This window comes from Rousettus aegyptiacus, unplaced genomic scaffold (genome assembly GCF_014176215.1).
Source record: "Rousettus aegyptiacus isolate mRouAeg1 unplaced genomic scaffold, mRouAeg1.p scaffold_m13_p_9, whole genome shotgun sequence".
Lineage (NCBI taxonomy): Eukaryota > Metazoa > Chordata > Mammalia > Chiroptera > Pteropodidae > Rousettus > Rousettus aegyptiacus.
The window spans coordinates 68,290,042-68,307,402 of NW_023416312.1; the positions used below are offsets into that span (position 1 = coordinate 68,290,042).

The 17,361-nt window shown below is 37.9% G+C and overlaps 1 protein-coding gene across 1 annotated transcript in view; it reads right to left on the bottom strand.

Annotated features, from left to right (window-relative positions):
- Positions 1-200: 200 nt before the first annotated feature.
- AMOT (angiomotin) overlaps positions 201-17,361 on the bottom strand; it is a 67,452-nt gene continuing 50,291 nt past the window's right edge. Inside the window, exons 11-14 of the mRNA XM_016142753.2 lie at positions 7,174-7,296; positions 6,162-6,394; positions 4,342-5,064; positions 201-3,979 (exon numbers count right to left, since the gene is read on the bottom strand). Of these exons, the coding sequence (XP_015998239.2) occupies positions 3,882-3,979; positions 4,342-5,064; positions 6,162-6,394; positions 7,174-7,296 (1,177 nt within the window). The 3' untranslated portion in view covers positions 201-3,881. The remainder of the gene's footprint in view (positions 3,980-4,341; positions 5,065-6,161; positions 6,395-7,173; positions 7,297-17,361) is intronic.

Consider the following 17,361-nt stretch of genomic DNA (forward strand, 5'->3'; position numbering starts at 1 on the left):
AATCATATTCCATACCTTAAGCAAATGCAAATTCTGCTGCATGCTGCCCTTGAAAACTGATTTCACTGCTCACTGAACTGTAATTAATCACAGATACAACACCAATAAAGCATCTGTTGGGTAAATACCAAGGTATTTTCCACATAGTACTGCATTTTAAAATAGCTAACTTTATTGTCAGTGAAAAGATAGGCACAGAGTGGATTCAAACTTGCTTAACTTTATTGGAACTAGCTCAGTTGATTACAGAATGGGGTCTTAATCATAATGGGGGCAATATATTTCAAATCAAAGGTGATTGTTCTCTAGCCATCTGCCAATTACAGCTATCCACTTTACAAACACATGCCATTAATAACATGGGAGGCCAGAAGGAGGTTTGATAGTTTCAGGTAACCTCTCACTGCTACCAGAAAAATAATAAACTCCTGGACACTTGTCCTACTGATGATGGATGGCACTTAGAAACTTTATTTCCAAAGATCAAGGTGGGCTAAAATTAGTGGCAATTAACCCATAGGTGATGCCTTCCTTTGAAAACATGTTCAGTAAGAATGCACACATTTTAAGTAGCACATTACATATGTGAATAAGTAACTGAGATATAACAGGAAATAGTATGGCTAAAGGACATGAGAATACAATTTATAAAACTTAGTGCATAGATATACACTTTAAGCTGCCACATTATTAGTATTTAGCCTCTTCATAAAAAGTATTTTACACAATAAGTTTATTCATTTTCCAATTGTTGTATCCACCCAACTGTGTAACAAACTAAAAGGAAAGTGATGGGTCTCTTAGTATGTTACCTATAGCAGATGATGACAGGTATTTCAGGCTTCTGCTATCCTGCCATCATAAAGCTCAAAAGCAGCACTGAAAATAAATCCTTCATTAAAACAATAATAGGATACATGATTTTAAAAGAATGCTCAAGCTACTTTTATTTAAGAAAAAAAATTGTTAATAAGAATTTTATATCAAGTAATTATTGTTCTAATGAAGTTTTTCTGTACATGGAACATTGGGATACAATTGACTTAGAAGGTCCCCCAGGGACCACTAGGCAGTACAAGTTAAGACAACAAGGTCACCCTCCTGTTCTGAGGTGCTAGTAAAATGTATAGGTAAGTGGGAGTCTAGAAGGAGCCCCCAAATGTTACATCCACGCATTTGTAAAAAGGTGTCTAACTTGAGAGTTGTCTCATAATCCTGAATTTTAAAAATGACACCTATTAGAGATCTTCCAAAAAGGCTTAATCTATCTTCTTTGTAAACATAATACACTGACATGGACTTCTTCCATCTCTTAGATGCACACTATTATTTTAACTAATTACCCGGGATTAAAAACTGAGCCAAAAGGGACTGTTTCTAGTGTGAGGGGTCAGAGATGTTGCAGAAAGTTCAAAATAGTACTTAGCCAAGAACTACCCCCTTTCCCCCAAAATACACGCGCCTAAAGAGATGGCTGACACACAGTGTGGAATGCATGACATTTGTCACCTTACAGAATGTGATTAAAATCATGGCTCCCAGAGCTAGCAAAAATTCTGGCAATGTGTTATAATCATGAAAGGGGTAAATAAAATTTTTGTTTTTATTTATTTGGATATAAAGTAGGAGTCCTAAAGTTTACTACTTGCTGCTTGTACTATTTGAGTTTCTTTTCCTTTTGACTAAAGGGTAGTATGAATGGGTAGTAACACAACCGCACCTTTAATTTCTATTTGGGATTCACTTGATAACTGAGGACTAATGTGTAAGATGATTGCTTCACTACTGAAAATGTCAGGCTGGCTGAAAATCACATCACTTTCCTCTTGTCTCTTCCCTCCTCATACATAAAACAATTCCTTTGGAAGATAATTAGGAATGAAACAAGAATACTGTTAAATAGGCCATTCCTATACTCATAGATGACCCTGTAAGATTATCCAAGACAGCCAATATCATAGCAAGAGAAGAAGTGAGGTTGATTTCTTAGGGGGGATGTTTCATGTAACTCCTAGGATCAGAAAAGGAAAACCTTGCAAAAGGCACTGCAGGAAAGGGAAAATAGGAATTCATAACCCTGGACAAACTACTCAATTCAGAGACATTATAAAATACATAAGCTCTGGATGATGAACATACCTTTTTTTAAAATGGGGCTTTTTGTATATAAGGGTATTTCCAAATTATCATGGTATTTGGCAGAGTGGAAAGCTGTGCTGAGTGCTATTGAAAAAGTCACTTAACCTCTCCAGGTCTCAGATTCCTCATCACTAAAATGAGGGGGTAGAGCTATAGTATTGCTAAAGTTCCTTCTAGCCACTATATCTCATAATGTAACAAATCAGGCCTACTCTTCTATTAATCTGATTTCTAACTAATACATCCCCAAGCCTCCACCCTCCTACCCTTACCTAATATCCCCACTCCCCTCACCTCCCCCCATATCCTTGAAACTGATAGTGACACTGTCTGTGGATCTGTCACCTTAATGAAGGGCAGAGAAGTGACATAGTGCAGGGACCTGTGGCAACAGGAAGCCTTTCTGTGTCCCTGGAGGTAGCCCTTAGGCAAAGTTTCGAGCCATGGCCTCCTTGATCCCTGCCCACATGCACATTTCCTGCTATTGTCTAAAGTATTCCAAGATGAATTCACTAGCCATGAGAAGAGGTAGCTGAGGACACTGTGGCAGACCACCTCTCCCCCAACTGCAGCATAGTACTTTGGGCTTCTAATGCTATTCCCTTGAAGGTGATAGTCAAATATGCCTTTTATGACATAGGCTAAGAATTTGGGAAAACAGAGTTATTTCAAAGTAGTTACCAGAAATCCAAGGTGTTCAACACATCACCAAATATGTTTCCTCACTTTGAAAATGACTGGCAATTTAAGCCTGGTGACATAGTCAGTGAATTTGTGGTAGAGAAGAAATAGAAACTAAGCTGATTGGTCTCAGGAAAAGCTGTTCATGGCTAGTCACAGATCACAAAGGTCTGCACACAGTACCTCATGCAACTCTCCATCAAGGCCTCTGATGGTCTAACTCCCTAAGAGAAAGGAAGTTTCTCTCCTAGCATCTGAAAGCAATATATTAATTATCCAAATGCAGAAATTACTCCAGAATGTATGTATGTATGTATGTATGTATGTATATATATATGTATATGTATACACACATATGTACATGTATATGTGTGTGTGTGTACACACACACATATATACACAAACACACACACTCCATCACAAGGGAATGAAAAAATCCACTTCCAAAGCACCATTGAAATGAAGATAAACACAATCTCCTGGCACAAGATAGCTGGAAAACTGGGAAGAAAAATGAGCTCCAGCATCCTTCCACACCCCAATACTCTCTACCTTTCCTCTGGCTTACATGGCTCCTAAAACTATTCCATTTTGTGAGCCTGAGGCAAGAGTTCTCTCTCTGGATGCTGCCTAGAATGTAACTCTACACAATAGCACATGAGCAAATTCTCTCTGACTTTCCATTTCTGAACTACATGTTACACACTGTCTTCTAAACATAGTGTGCTCTTAAATAAAAACAATGATCTGGAATATGGAAATGCTAGACAAATTTAAGCACAGTAAAAACACTGATATATATCCAGCTGTTGTTAACAGTCCTAATATTTGCATAAATCCATATAATATCCTTTCGAGCACATTCTGACTAATCTGTCTTTAGAGGTACTCTCCAAGTGTACCAAAATAGACTGGAGTTAATGTTATTACTTAAGTACTATATTGTTTCAATAAAAAGTCCCTTTAAAAAACATTCCCCCAACCCTTGTCCTCACCCTCAAAATAAAAATAACAAAAAGGAAAAATGCTTAAAAGCATTCTTGCTGATAAACTGCAGTTGTTTAGATGAGATATTCCACCATCTCTGCATCAGGCTCTTGTCCCAAGATCTGAATGGCAGCTTTTCTTTCCAGAGTATTGGAGTGGAAAGCAGGACCATCTAAATAGAAACAATGGGTTAGAAAAGACTTAGAGACAAGGAAAAAAATGCAAATTTCTAGAAATAGACAACTTTAGAGCCCCTATGAAGTCAATGGCTAACTGAAACTTGTTGCAGCCACCCCACCTTGTTCACCAGAGGATTTATTTACTTTTACTGGAAGAATGGTTTTGACTCCTCCACATTCCCATCCTGGTGTAGAAGTTGTCTACAAACTCTCTGCCCTTATCTGTTCTGATTAATCCCCTTTAGAATATGAAAATATTCCCTCCAAAGGACCAACTGTGCCCAAGTATCAGGCACCAACAAACAATTTGTAATTGAGGGCAGAACAAAAAGCTACTGGTACAGAGAATTATTACCTGTCTTATCTGAATTACAGGTCAGACTCGGTGTAGACAAATGACGTGGTCCAGAAGTGGTTGCCAGAGTTGCAGGAGACTCAGCTGGAGCCAAAGCTGGAGCTGGAACTGGAGCTGGAGTAGCAGCCAAAGCCGGAGCTGGAGTTGATGTCTGAGTCTGAGATGGAGTAGAAGCCTGAGCCGCTGTTGGAGCCGGAGCTAGAACTGGAGCTGTAGTACCTGGAGCAACCTGAACAACTGCAGCAGTAGCAGCAGCAGCAGCAACAGCAGTAGGAGAAGGAGGAGGAGGAGGAGGAGGAGGGGGAGGAGGAGGAGGAAGAGGAGCAACAGCAGCAGCAACAGCAGAGGCAGCATCTGTAATCTGAGCAGCAGTAGCTGGAGAAACCACAGCAGCAAGAGCAGTGACAGCAGTGGCAGCTGGAGCAGCAGCGGCAACAGCAACTGGAGCAGCAGCTACCATGGTGGTGGTATTGGTGGCAGAAGTGGCAGCGTTGGTGGCAGCAGTGGCAGCAGTGGCAGCAGTGGCAGCAGCAGCAACTGGAGCAGGAACAGAGATTGTGGCAACAGCTGCAGTTTTGTTTGGTTCCATTCCCCGTTCGGTTTGGGTGCTGCAGTCTCGGCTGCCTGTCTTAGAGTGAGCTGAGAGCAGGGGAGTTGAGGGTGGCACAGGTGAGGGTGTGGAAGGAACAGACTCTGCATGGTAGTCTCCACCTAGGAGAATACCTACAAAGGAAAGAGGCAAAGAGGTTAGAAAACTATAGGTTACTCAAATACTGCCATCTCATTACCTCTACTTATCTGTAGGAGGTTTAGGAGAAATATGAATGGCCCTAAATTATTTACTTTGCCCGCCAGCAAACCCAGGAATCAGTTTGTCAGGAACCTCCCATCATGGTTAAGTTTCTTTCAGACTTGGCAGATCCCTTTAGATCCTCATTCTCCAACCTCCAATACATCATATTAAACGTTTAAGTTTCCTGGATACGTGTTTTGATTTATTTTTTCCAATGGTGATTGATTTTCACCGAGCTGTCAGAATGCTTCTGCTCGGTTCCACTTATAACCAACACCACCTGTTACAATACAGCTGGAAAAGCCTGGTAGAAGAAGTCTGTATTCACAGATGGGTGTGATAATAATTGTTTGAGCTAAGGTTCTAACCCTGACCATGGTCTCTAAAATGCCTACTCTAACCAAAGGATACTACAAGTGTCAGAAAACGAAGAAAGACATTAGAAGCAACAAAAAGAGCTAAAATTTAAAAACGTACTTGTTTATTAAGGCTCTAATGGTGTGCCTTGTGGTATCCACAATACATCTGGGGTTTCAATTAGAGGGGAAGGAACAGACAGGAATGAAATAAAAAAGTACATTTTGTTCTTATCGCAGAACATTCTGGTAGCAAAAACCTGCCACCCAGCTCCATTCGGCTTAACTAAAACTCTGAGTCTTCCAACTTCATGAGAGAAAAGAAGATAGAAAACGCTAGAATTTTGAAATTTTAAATGACATGAAGGCCACATGGGCTTTGGACTCAGACAAAAGGTCACATATGGTAAAATCTGAGAATATTTTAGAGGAAACAAGTTATTTTCCTTCCCACCCAAATAAAACTCCAGGATTTTTCTAAGGTCATGACTTCAATGAGTGTTCTTTCAGTGAGACTTCACAGTATGGAGGAGCTCCTGATATGTAGCTAGCCTCTCAGGAGGACAAAAACAACCTGCTATATCTTCCTCTCTAGAATCTGAACCAGCACTCCTTTTCCTTGCTGCATTGATATGTATCTAAGTCAGGACTCTCTTTAAATATGTCATTACCTAGGCTCCCCTTCCAGCTCTTGTCATCCCGCTTCTCTTCCACAATAGGGGTGCCAGTCAGGGTGGAAGAGTGGGAGAGCAAGCCTGATCCGGCATTGGAAATGGACATCAGAGACTTTGCTGGCCGCATGGATGATAGCTGCTCTGTCTTACTTGGTTCCTTTCGAGAACGTTGCTGGAGTACTTTGATCATGGCATCCTTCTCAATAATCTGGGCGTGGAGGGTCTTAATCCTAGAAACCAAAGACAAAGAACATATAAATACCTTTTTGCCACTTCCATATTCTGGTCTCACTGCCTACATGGACTTGAGTTTCCATCATCTTTTTGACTAGGAGGTAGTCTAGTTATTTCCGAGTTGTAAGACAAGGGACACTGGGCTACCTTAAAAAAATTCCTTTTCTTCACACCCAAATGGATGGAGTAGAGCACCTAGGAATAGTTTCTTAAGCTTTAGTAAGCCAAAGTAAAATATCAGTGAAAAGAAAGATCATATATGAGAGTAAACCAATGTAGTGGTGCTGTAGTGAAGAATCTGAGTTAATAGAAATGATGTAGTCAGTGAGAAGAAGGAACCCTCTATGAATGGGCCACCACCTTCTGGTAATAAGTAAATGAGCACTGAGTTTGTAAGAGACATGAGGTGCTACATAAGTGAATGTTCTTTTATTGAGCACTCTGCTATCTAACAGGGTTGAGGTGCAGTGTTACAAATAATACCCCAGAGTACAAATACCAGTGGTTCAGTTCTGCTAGAGGGCAGATGGAAAGCAATTACCAAGACCAATGGGGAAAGCACATAACTTGGAATTCCACAGTGAGTGGAAATAATCTAGGTAAAGGTCACTGCATCTCAAATACTAAGTAACAGGCTGGTGGGGGTGCAGGGGTGAGTGGAAGTTACATTATCAGGTTTCCCAGTGGAGAATGAAGATGCTTGCCCTCCCCTACTGACATAACTGGTTTCTAAACCAACTTCTCAGATCCACCAGGGTCCAGATCAACATTTTACCTGCCCTCCATATCAAGGCAACGCTTGTTGGCCATCAAGATTTCTTCCTCCTCCTTCTGGATACGAGCTTCTAGACCTGTGTCATAGCTAGTGTTAGGAGAGTGGCTGATGACTGTTGTGTCCCTGGGAAGAAAAATGGCAGTAATATTAATGGGAGAGCAGCAAAATCAATGAATCCTATCTCCCTCCTAAGCCAAATGTATTGTTGGGAAAGCCCTAAGTTAAAATCAAACTCATTAGGAATGGTTGGTTTCTGGGTGACTTACTGATAAGAGCCTCTAAGATAGGAAAGTTCAGCTTTCAGAGCTAGAAGAGATTATTAGCATGGATGTAGCTGCAAAAGTCAGTGATGTATTCTATGAGAGATGCACAGGTTTGTTTTCAGAAGTAAACATATATCCACCCCAAACCTTCTGGTTTTTAGATAATGGCCAGGCAATAGAAAGATATTTATATTTCTACTTTGTATTATTTATATTACTTATAATATATTATATATTTCCACTTTATTCTCATGATAGTCATGAAACAGAAAAAAGCTAGACCTTGAAGGAAGTCAGAGAATGTACCAAATAGCTATTTGCTACAGATGATTAGCAATAACTACACTTGAGTGCTAGAAACAAACTATAGATATGTCAACAGGTAGGACACATGAGCTGAGTGAGAAGCAGAGCCTTTGAGTCAGTGCCAAATGATTCCTATCTAACATATCTGAAAAAGTCTACTGCCAAACCACTGAATCTTCCCCAAATAAGTGACTGTTCTTTTGCCAGAGTCCAACTACATGAGGGACCATCGTGTTCCATCTTAAAGTGTCTCAGGCCATTGACTCAAAGACTAATTAATAAGGATGAAAGTGTGTGTGTGTGTGTGTGTGTGTGTGTGTGTATGTGAGAGAGAGAGAGAGGAAGAAGGGGAAAAAAAAGAAAAAGAAGAGGGTCTAATTTATGGGCAAGGTTGACATCTAAGCAACACAAGTCAAAGACATGGGAATCCTTAATCCTGTTGATAAATGAGATTGTGCATCTTTCTTTAATTACTATGAGTGGTGGAGATGAAAGAAGAAGCAAATGAAGAAAGCCGTATCTTATTTGAGTAACTTGGAGAGAAACAAAAAGATTAGGAAGGATATCAATATAATTATATTGCCCTTAAAGGAAATCAGACAATAAACTGGGAAAACAATGAACTGGCACTGCTTCATTATATTTCCTATGAGAACAGGGATCTGTAGGAGACCTCCAGGCATATTTTTTGCTGGTAGCTAGCCGTGTTCTCTTAGCTTAGAGATTGTAACCAGTGTAGACGGGGGTAAAGTGACAGTGGAACAAAGAGGCCAAAAGTTGATATTGAAGTTGAGAAATTTGGGTAGGTTTCTGCAAAAATACTATTCCTCCAAATGCTTGCACCTTATATGCAAGGCTAAAGCAATTTATTTGAATAGTGAAATAACTGGATAACAAGAAGGGCAAGGACCACAGTGGCTCTTATCATTTGCTAAATTCAAACTATTTTAACATCTCAGAATTCTATACTTGTTCTAATGCAGTTCAGTTGCTTGTAGTACTACTGGGAATGGCTCCTGTGTTCCAAAGTACCCAAGAGGAAGTGGCATTGTGTAGTGTTGAGAGCACAGCTCTGACTATAGACCACCCAGCTTTCCCCAGTACACTGCCACTAACAAACTCTATGAGCTCAAGAAGTCAGTTAACTGTTCTAAGCCTCAGTTTCTTTATATGCAAAATGGAAATAATAATTGTGTCTATATCTTATGATGTTTTTAGGGGCTAAAATTAAAGTATGCATGTAAAACATATAGTGCCAGACACAGGATTAGAGATACACAGTAAAAACACTTGACAAAGTTATTATTATGGGGGGAAACATTGCTAGGAGAGATAATATTCAAGAGAATATGACCTGAAAGAATTCCAGCTCTTGATATAATCCTGAAGGCAATTCCTGCAGTACGGAGTTCCAATTTGATGGCCGAGGCTTCAGGGCCAGGCCTCTCTAAAAAATGCATGGTATCTATGGACACTGGGGACTTGAACATATGGATTATCACAAGGGAATCTAGTGTTGCTTACTGCTACTTTCATTGAATAAAATACCATTTGGTGGGCTCAGGGCCCTGCCAGTTAATTGATATGTACATTGTGAGCTCCTCAGGAATGGATCCTGAAAATGTAAGCCACTTAGTGAATTTTTATAGAACTGCCAGGATGGCCTGAAACATCAATATTCATTCAGAAGACTTGGGCTACTACACCAATGGCTTATGCAAAAACAAGCAAGCAGTATTTGAAAGAGCAGCATGACCTGCTAACTTTCAATACTGTGAGAAGACCCTTAAGCACATCAGCAGAGAGATGTTGGGCTTGAAAACACAACCTGCAAACCTCAAAACCTCTTTCCCTTAATTTGACATCTTCCATCTCAAATTCTTAAGTAAGCAATTTCTGGAGACTATCCCTCTGGTCATCTTTTCTCTCCGTCCTTCCTCTGACAAAGTTATTCCCCATCACATTACTTACTCTGTTTTCTAGAATGTCACCTATGACCTCCTAATTAAAACATATAGTGGCCTTTTAAACTTGAAGTCCATCTTTTCATATTGATATCATACTTTTGTTCATTTAATATGTGAATGCAACCATGAGTAGAACACTGGGTTTAAAGCTCCTGGGAGGCTGGAGAGGGGCTAGACATAGATAAGACTAGTCCCTGACTATAGAAAACTTGTTAGGGGAAGTAGAAATGTAAATATTTAATGGTTACAGAAATGAGTTTGAACTTTACTCCAATAGGCATTGAAAATTATTAGAGCTTTCTGAGGGGAATGAAATGATCCCAGCTGTGTGTTACAAAGATAGCATTATCGCTTGCCAAAATGTGATGGAGGGATTAGAGAAACCATATACTAGAATCCATCAGACCAGTCAGAAAGGTTATATCATAATACTTCTAGCAAGAAACAATGAAAACGTGAACCAATGAAGTGGTAAGGGAAATGGAAACAGACTATAGAAGGTAGACTTACTAGAACATGGAGACTGTTTAAATGTGTGTGTTAGGGAGAGGGAAGAATGAGAACTTTTTTTGTTTCTAATTCAAAGGACTAGAAAAGACAGCATACTTCTAATTTTCTGATGTGAAACCATGAAGAGATTTTGTTCAAAAAACAGTATGATGGGTTTTGAGTGTAGGTACATTGGAATTAAAATGTCTTATGAATAGCCATATTTTCAAGTTCTTGAAAATTCTAACTCTAATCTTTGAGATGTCAGAGTTATTATCTGAACGTATAGTACAGAACGAGATAACTAAAAATGCAGAATGAGAAGAAACTGAGGATGGAAACTTACAATGAAGGAAAAGATAGGCACGCGTAATATAACAAAATTCTACCTCCTGCTTTCCCCCTCTTCCTTCTTTCCCAGATTTACTTTGCCCAAAATAAAAACAAAACATTGCAAATTCTGAGAAAGATAGCAATCTGATTTAATAAATGTAAAACTCACAAATTACTGGTTAATCAGGTATTTTATCTTTTTATTCTTTTGCTGATCTTCCAAAATAAATTCACCATTTGTGAGCTGAAACTAAAAATCTGCACTGCCAAATCATTTCTCCTGGGATTTAACTTCTATTTGGTAATAATTTTCCTCATCTATATTAGGCATCTAGAGAGGAATCTCTAGGGATACAATATGGAGTTATAATAGAGGCTTTATTATTGTGATTATAATATTTCTAAATGACTAAACAATAAGTCTCAAATATTAACTCTTGAAGAGGTAACAATCCCTATTTCATCATTTTTGAAATTATCATATCTGGGAGGTAGCAGAGTACAGTGATTAAAGCGTCAGACATGTAGATTCAAATCTCAGTTCTTCTGCCTCTTAGCAGTTGTGTGTGATCTTGGGCAAACTAACCTGTGCCTCAGTTTCCTTATCTATAGAGTAGATAATAGTATTTATCTCAAAGAATTATCATAAGGATGAGCGATAATTGTAAAGTGCTTAGAAGAATACCTTATATATACAGTAAACACTATATGTGATTTCTTGCATGGACATCTTTCCCTTTGACATAAGGTGCTTCACAGAAGAAAAGTGCTATAAGGGGTATAAATAGATCACTAAATATGTCTTTTCACCTGAGGAAAGATAGTCTTCTATTCTTATACTAAAAATCTGTATTTTATTATTCACAAAGGGCAAATGTTGGGAACAGTCCAAATATCCATTATCAAATGAATGGATAAATGTCTATAGTAAATCCATACCATAGAATACTACTCAGCAATAAAAAAGAAATACGCCATTGATATATGCATTGACTTGGATAAATCTCAAAATAATTATGCTGAGTGAAAGAAGTCAAACAAAAAGAGTACATACTATATGACTCTTTTAATATGACATTCTAAAAAAGGCAAAAGTATAACATAAAGCAAATTAGTTGTTGTCTGGGATCAGGCATGAGAGAAAGAAATCAAGTTAAAGGGGTACAAAGACCCTTTGCAATGTGTCTGCTATCTTGATTGTTGTGCTGGCTACATAACTTTACACAATTACTAATAGTCATCAAACCATACACTTAAAATACATGATTTTAACTATGTAAATAATCCCTTAATCAAAAACAAAAAAACTACAACTACCATTGATACCATCCAAACAACATGTCCTAATTGTGTAATCTGTTATTTACCTATGAGTTATTACATTGGGAATACATTAAGGTGAGATACTAGCAGAAAACATAGAAACCAAGAAGGCCATTAAAATGGGGTACCAGATTTAAGAATTTCAATTATAGAGTTAGAAATCATCTCTTTCCTTCTTTCTTTATTTCTTTCCCCTCCCTTCCTTTTTTTTCATTCTTTCTTTCCTAACTTACTCAAATATATGCTAGGTATTTTCCATACTGGGTACATAAATATAAAATTTATTTTGGAAGAAAATGGAACCTTGGTCAATACATTTATTTAGGGCTGAATGCAACCATTGCACAGAAAAGTAATAGCAGGAGATGTTGGAGGAGAAGGCAGAAGAGCCCAGTTTTTGAAATAAAGTTTTCTGAACATTACCTTCCAAATTTAAAATCTAATAAATAAAAAAAAAGTGGAGAAGAAAACCAATTTCCATGGCAGAGAGTTGAGAGGCACTATCTTTAGAAATGTAGTATATAGTTCCAGAAATAAAAGAATTTGAAGGAATCACCTAGTCAAATTCTCTCTTTTTATAGGAATTTGAATATATCTCTCAATCTCTCCCATGGGTTGCATACAAAAGGCACACAGTCCAGATACAAAACATTTGCCCAAGGAAATGTCATGAGGAGTACCCATTAGGAGGAAACTGGCTGCTTTTTTATCATATTAAATTATAATTACTGAAAACAGTGATTACATGGAAACTTTATATCTAGGGATTTAATGGAATTTGATTTAAATTAAATCTATCTTTCTGTTTTGTTTGTTTGCTTATTTTGTTCTTTAGCTTCCACATATAAGTGAAATTGTATGGTGTTTGTCTTTCTCTGTGTGACTTATATTTCACTTAGCATAATACTCTCTAGGTTTATTTATGTTGTTGCAAATGGTAAGATTTCATTCTTTGTATGGCCAAGTAATATTCCTTTGTATATATTATCATAGTTTCTTCATCCGGTCATCTACTGATGGGCACTTAGGCTGCTTCCATATCTTGTCTATTATAAATAATGCTGCAATAAACATAGGAGTGCATATATCTTTTCAAATTAGTGTTTTGAATGTCTTTGGATAAATACCCAGAAGTGGAATTGTGAGGTCATAAAGCAGTTCTATTTTTAATTTACAGAGAAAAAACTGAGGGTTGCCAGATGGGAGGGTTTTGTGGAGCTGGGTGGAAAAGCTGAAGGGATTAAAAAGAACAAATTAGTAGTTACAAAGTAGTCATAGGGATGTAAACTACAACATAGGAAATATAGTCAATAATATTATAATAACTATATATTGTGCCAGATGGGTACTAGCCTAAGTAGGCGGGGGGGGGGGAGGAGGTAACCTTGTAAATTATACAAATGTTTAACCACTATATTGTACACCTGTACACCTGAAGCTAATATAAAATAATACTGAATGTCAACTTTAATTGAAACATTTAAAAATTAATTAAATCTACCTTGTGGAAGTCAACAGATCCTAGAAAGAAATCCATCTGCAAGGGTGTTCCCTCAATACTCAAAACTTTCCAGGAAGAGAGTGACATCAGAAGCATGGTGGAGTGAGGGATCTCCCTGATCTCTGTCCTTGAAATTACAAGCTGAATACCTATAATCCAACAAATAATACCCAACCTGCACACAAGCATGTCTGAGATCTTTGCACCAGAGCATCTGAAGGTGGGCGAATTGCATGAGAAAAGGAGGTGGAAAGGGAGAGAGGAACAAAGCCAAGTGCTGCAGAATGCAGTCTCAGAGCTCCCTGTAGGGTGAGGGAATTATGCGGTGGTTGTTTAACTCCTTAAAGCCCCATACGTTCCTGTCTGTGGGATCAGAATATTGCATGCAGGAGAGTCCAGTGATGAGGGCAGAGAGCAGGGGAGAAATAGAATGCAGAGGGGTGACACATGTGTCTTAACAACTGCAATTGCTAGGCAGAAAGCTGAGTCATGGAGCCTGGCCACCTCTCCCCACCATCTCAGAGCAGGCCCTCTCCCCTCATACCCTTCCAGAGCTAGCACCAAGCCCCAAGGAAATCTGCAGTAACCGAAGCTGAAACACACACTGCAGCCATTCCCAGTGACAGGGGCAGAGATATAGAAGCAAGGCAGCTGAAGATTGAGGGCCAGCGTTACTGGAAGCAAAAAAAGCCACACACACTGCAGAATTGTCCCAGTCCACCCTAACTCCACTTAGTCATGCTGATTGAGAAGGAAGCAGCAGAGTATTGCATCTGACTGTTAGGGCAGTACTGCGAATTCAGGACATTTTCAGAGTCTTTGATCACCCATCACCCTTTACATTCTCCCATGGGGTTGGAGTCCTGGGACCGAGGTGACCTGATCACAGAGGTGACACACACTTCCTCAGAGAATAAAGGTTTTTTTTTTTAAATCTCAAAGCATAAATACAGGAGGCTTGGGCAGTGCAGGAGGCTTGGGTGTCACCTACTAGAAATAAAAAGAAATCCCTCTTATCAACCTGCTAAAGAGAGATCATTATATAATAAATGTTCTTAAAAAAAGCTGCGTGCAGTCTCATTAATGTCTAGGCAGAGAAATAGTACATTAAACACCATGAACAGCCAAGGTGGCAAGGCAGCTCAAAAAGAAAATAAAAAATCTCCAAAGTAAGCTTTAAGATATAAAAATATTCATTTTAAATGACAGAGAATATGAGATTTCACTTATGAAAAAAAACTCAACAATATGCAAGAAAAAACTGTTCGACAGTTCAAGGAATGAAGAAACAAAATTAACAAACAAGGGGAATACTTTACCAAGGAAACTAAAACTCTAAAAAAGAACCAAATAGAACTTCTGGAGATGAAGAGCTCTTTAACAGAGATAAAGAATGAAACAGCAAGCTTAGGAAACAGAGCCGAACAGATGGAGGAAAGAATTAGTGATATTGAAGACAAATATGGAAATGATGCAGATGGGAGAAGATGAGAGTGAAAAAAAATGAAATAACTATACAAGAACTATCTGATACCATCAGAAAAAGCAATTTAAAAATAATGGGTATACCAGAAGGAGAAGAGAGGGAGAAAGAAAGAGAGCCTATTCCAAAAAAATAGTCGAGAATTTCCCAAACTGATGGAAAGACCAAGATCCTCAAATCCAAGAAACAAACAGAAGACCTAATTATCCCAATACAAAATGTCCTACTCCAAGACATATTACATTAAAAGTGTCAAAAATTAATGATAAAGAAAGAATTCTCAAGACAACCAGGGAAAGAAGGTGGTAAATTATAAAGGAAAACCTATTAGATTATCACTGGACTTTTCAGCATAAACTTTATAAGCTAGGAGGGAGTGGAATCAAATATTCAAACTACTGAAAGAAAGAAATTACCAGCCAAGAATAATATATCCAGCAAAGTTCTCTTTTAGATGTGAAAGAGAAATAATGACCTTTTCAGACATACACAAGCTTAGGGAATTATCCACCACAAGGCCTGCATTACAGGAAATATAGAGAAGATCATTCTGCCTGAAACAAAGGACAAAAAAATATATGACTATGAGTAAGATGACTAACAGGCAGACAGAAAGAATAAAGTGCAATCCTTAGTAAGAACAGGATATTATAGCAATGAATTTTCAGAAAGAGCAATGAAAAAAAATTCCTTTTCCAGTTGCTACAAAATGAATAACCAGGAAATAATCCGAATGAAGCATGTTAAGGACTTATACACTGAAAACTAAGAGATATTATTATTATTATTATTTTGCATTTGGTTAATTATCATTTTTTAATTTAATTTTATTATTAGTTTTAAGTATACAATACAAAAGAAAAAGGCTGGCGGTATCACCCTGCCTGACTTCAAATTATACTACAAAGTGACAATAACCTAAACAGCATGGTAGTGACAGAAAAGCAAACACACAGACCGATAGAAAAGAATCGAGAGTCCAGAAGTAAACCACGGTATATATGCACAAATACTTTTCAACAAAGAAGCCAAAACAGACAATAGAAAAAGGAAAGCCTCTTCAATAAATGGTGCTGGGAGAATCAGAAAGCCATATGCAAGAGAATGAAAGTAGACTGCTATCTGTCACCATAGACCAAAATTATCTTAAAATGGATCAAAGACCCAAATATGAGACATGAAACAATAAATTGCTTAGAGGAAAACATACATACTAAACTCATTAAGCTCGGATTAAAAGAGGATTATATGAATTTGACCTCAAAGGCAAGGGGAGTAAAAGCAAAAATAAATGAATGAGACTATGCCAAACTAAAATGTTTCTGCACAGCAAATGAAACCGTCAGCAAGACAAAGAGGCAACCATCCAAATGGGAGAAGATATCTGCAAACAACGCTTCTGATAAGGGCCTAATATCCAAAATATGTAAAGAACTCATACAACTCAACAATAAAGAAACAAACAAGCCAATTAAAAAATGGGCAGAGGACCTGAACCAACATTTCTCTCAAGACATATAGATGGTGAACAGACATATGAAAAGGTGCTCAACTTCACTAGCTATTAGGGAAATGCAAATCAAAACCACAATAAAATACCATCTCACACCTGTTAGAATGGCTATCATCAACAGGACAAGTAATACAAACTATTGGAGAGGATGTGGAGAAAAAGGAACCCTCATACACTGCTGGTGGGAATGTAATAATTTATGGTACAGCCACTATGGAAAACAGTATGGAAGTTCCTCAAAAAATTAAGAATTAAATTACCATATATAATTACTATGAATCCAGCAATTCCTCTTCTGGGTATTCACCCAAAAAACCTGAAAATATTTATCCTCAAAGATATATGCACCCTGATGTTCACAGCAGCATTATTTATAGTGACCAGGACACAGAAACAACCGAAGTGTCCTATGATAGATAACTGGATAAAGAAACTACATTGGATAAAGGTAGATATATACGATGGAATATTATTCAACCATAAGAAAAGATGAAATGCTGCTATTTGCATCAACGTAGATGGATCTTGAAATTATCATGCTAAGCAAAATAAGTCAAACAGAAAAAGTTGAGAACCATATCATTTCACTCATATACGGGATATAAAACTAAAAACAACAAACAAACCTGACAAACAGAGATTTGTGGACACAGATAGTGAATTCATGGTTACCAGAGGGAAGGTGGGGGAAGGAAGAAGATAGATAGGGGTAAATGGGGTTAAAATTTTCATGATAGAAGGTAGTATAATTTTGGGTAGTGGACACACAATGCAATATGTATATGACCTAGTATTGAATTATACATTGAAATGGATTTGATTTTATTAACCAATGTTACCCCAATAATTTTAATTTAAAAATGTTAAAAAAGAATCTTTCCATGGAGGAAGGAAAGGTGGTCATTTCTTTATACCAGGCCCCAGTAACAATCCCTTTGCTTTCCTGCATCTTGACTTGGAGTCCACTATGAAATCAGTTTCAGCAGAGAACCTCCTAGTACCAAGAATCC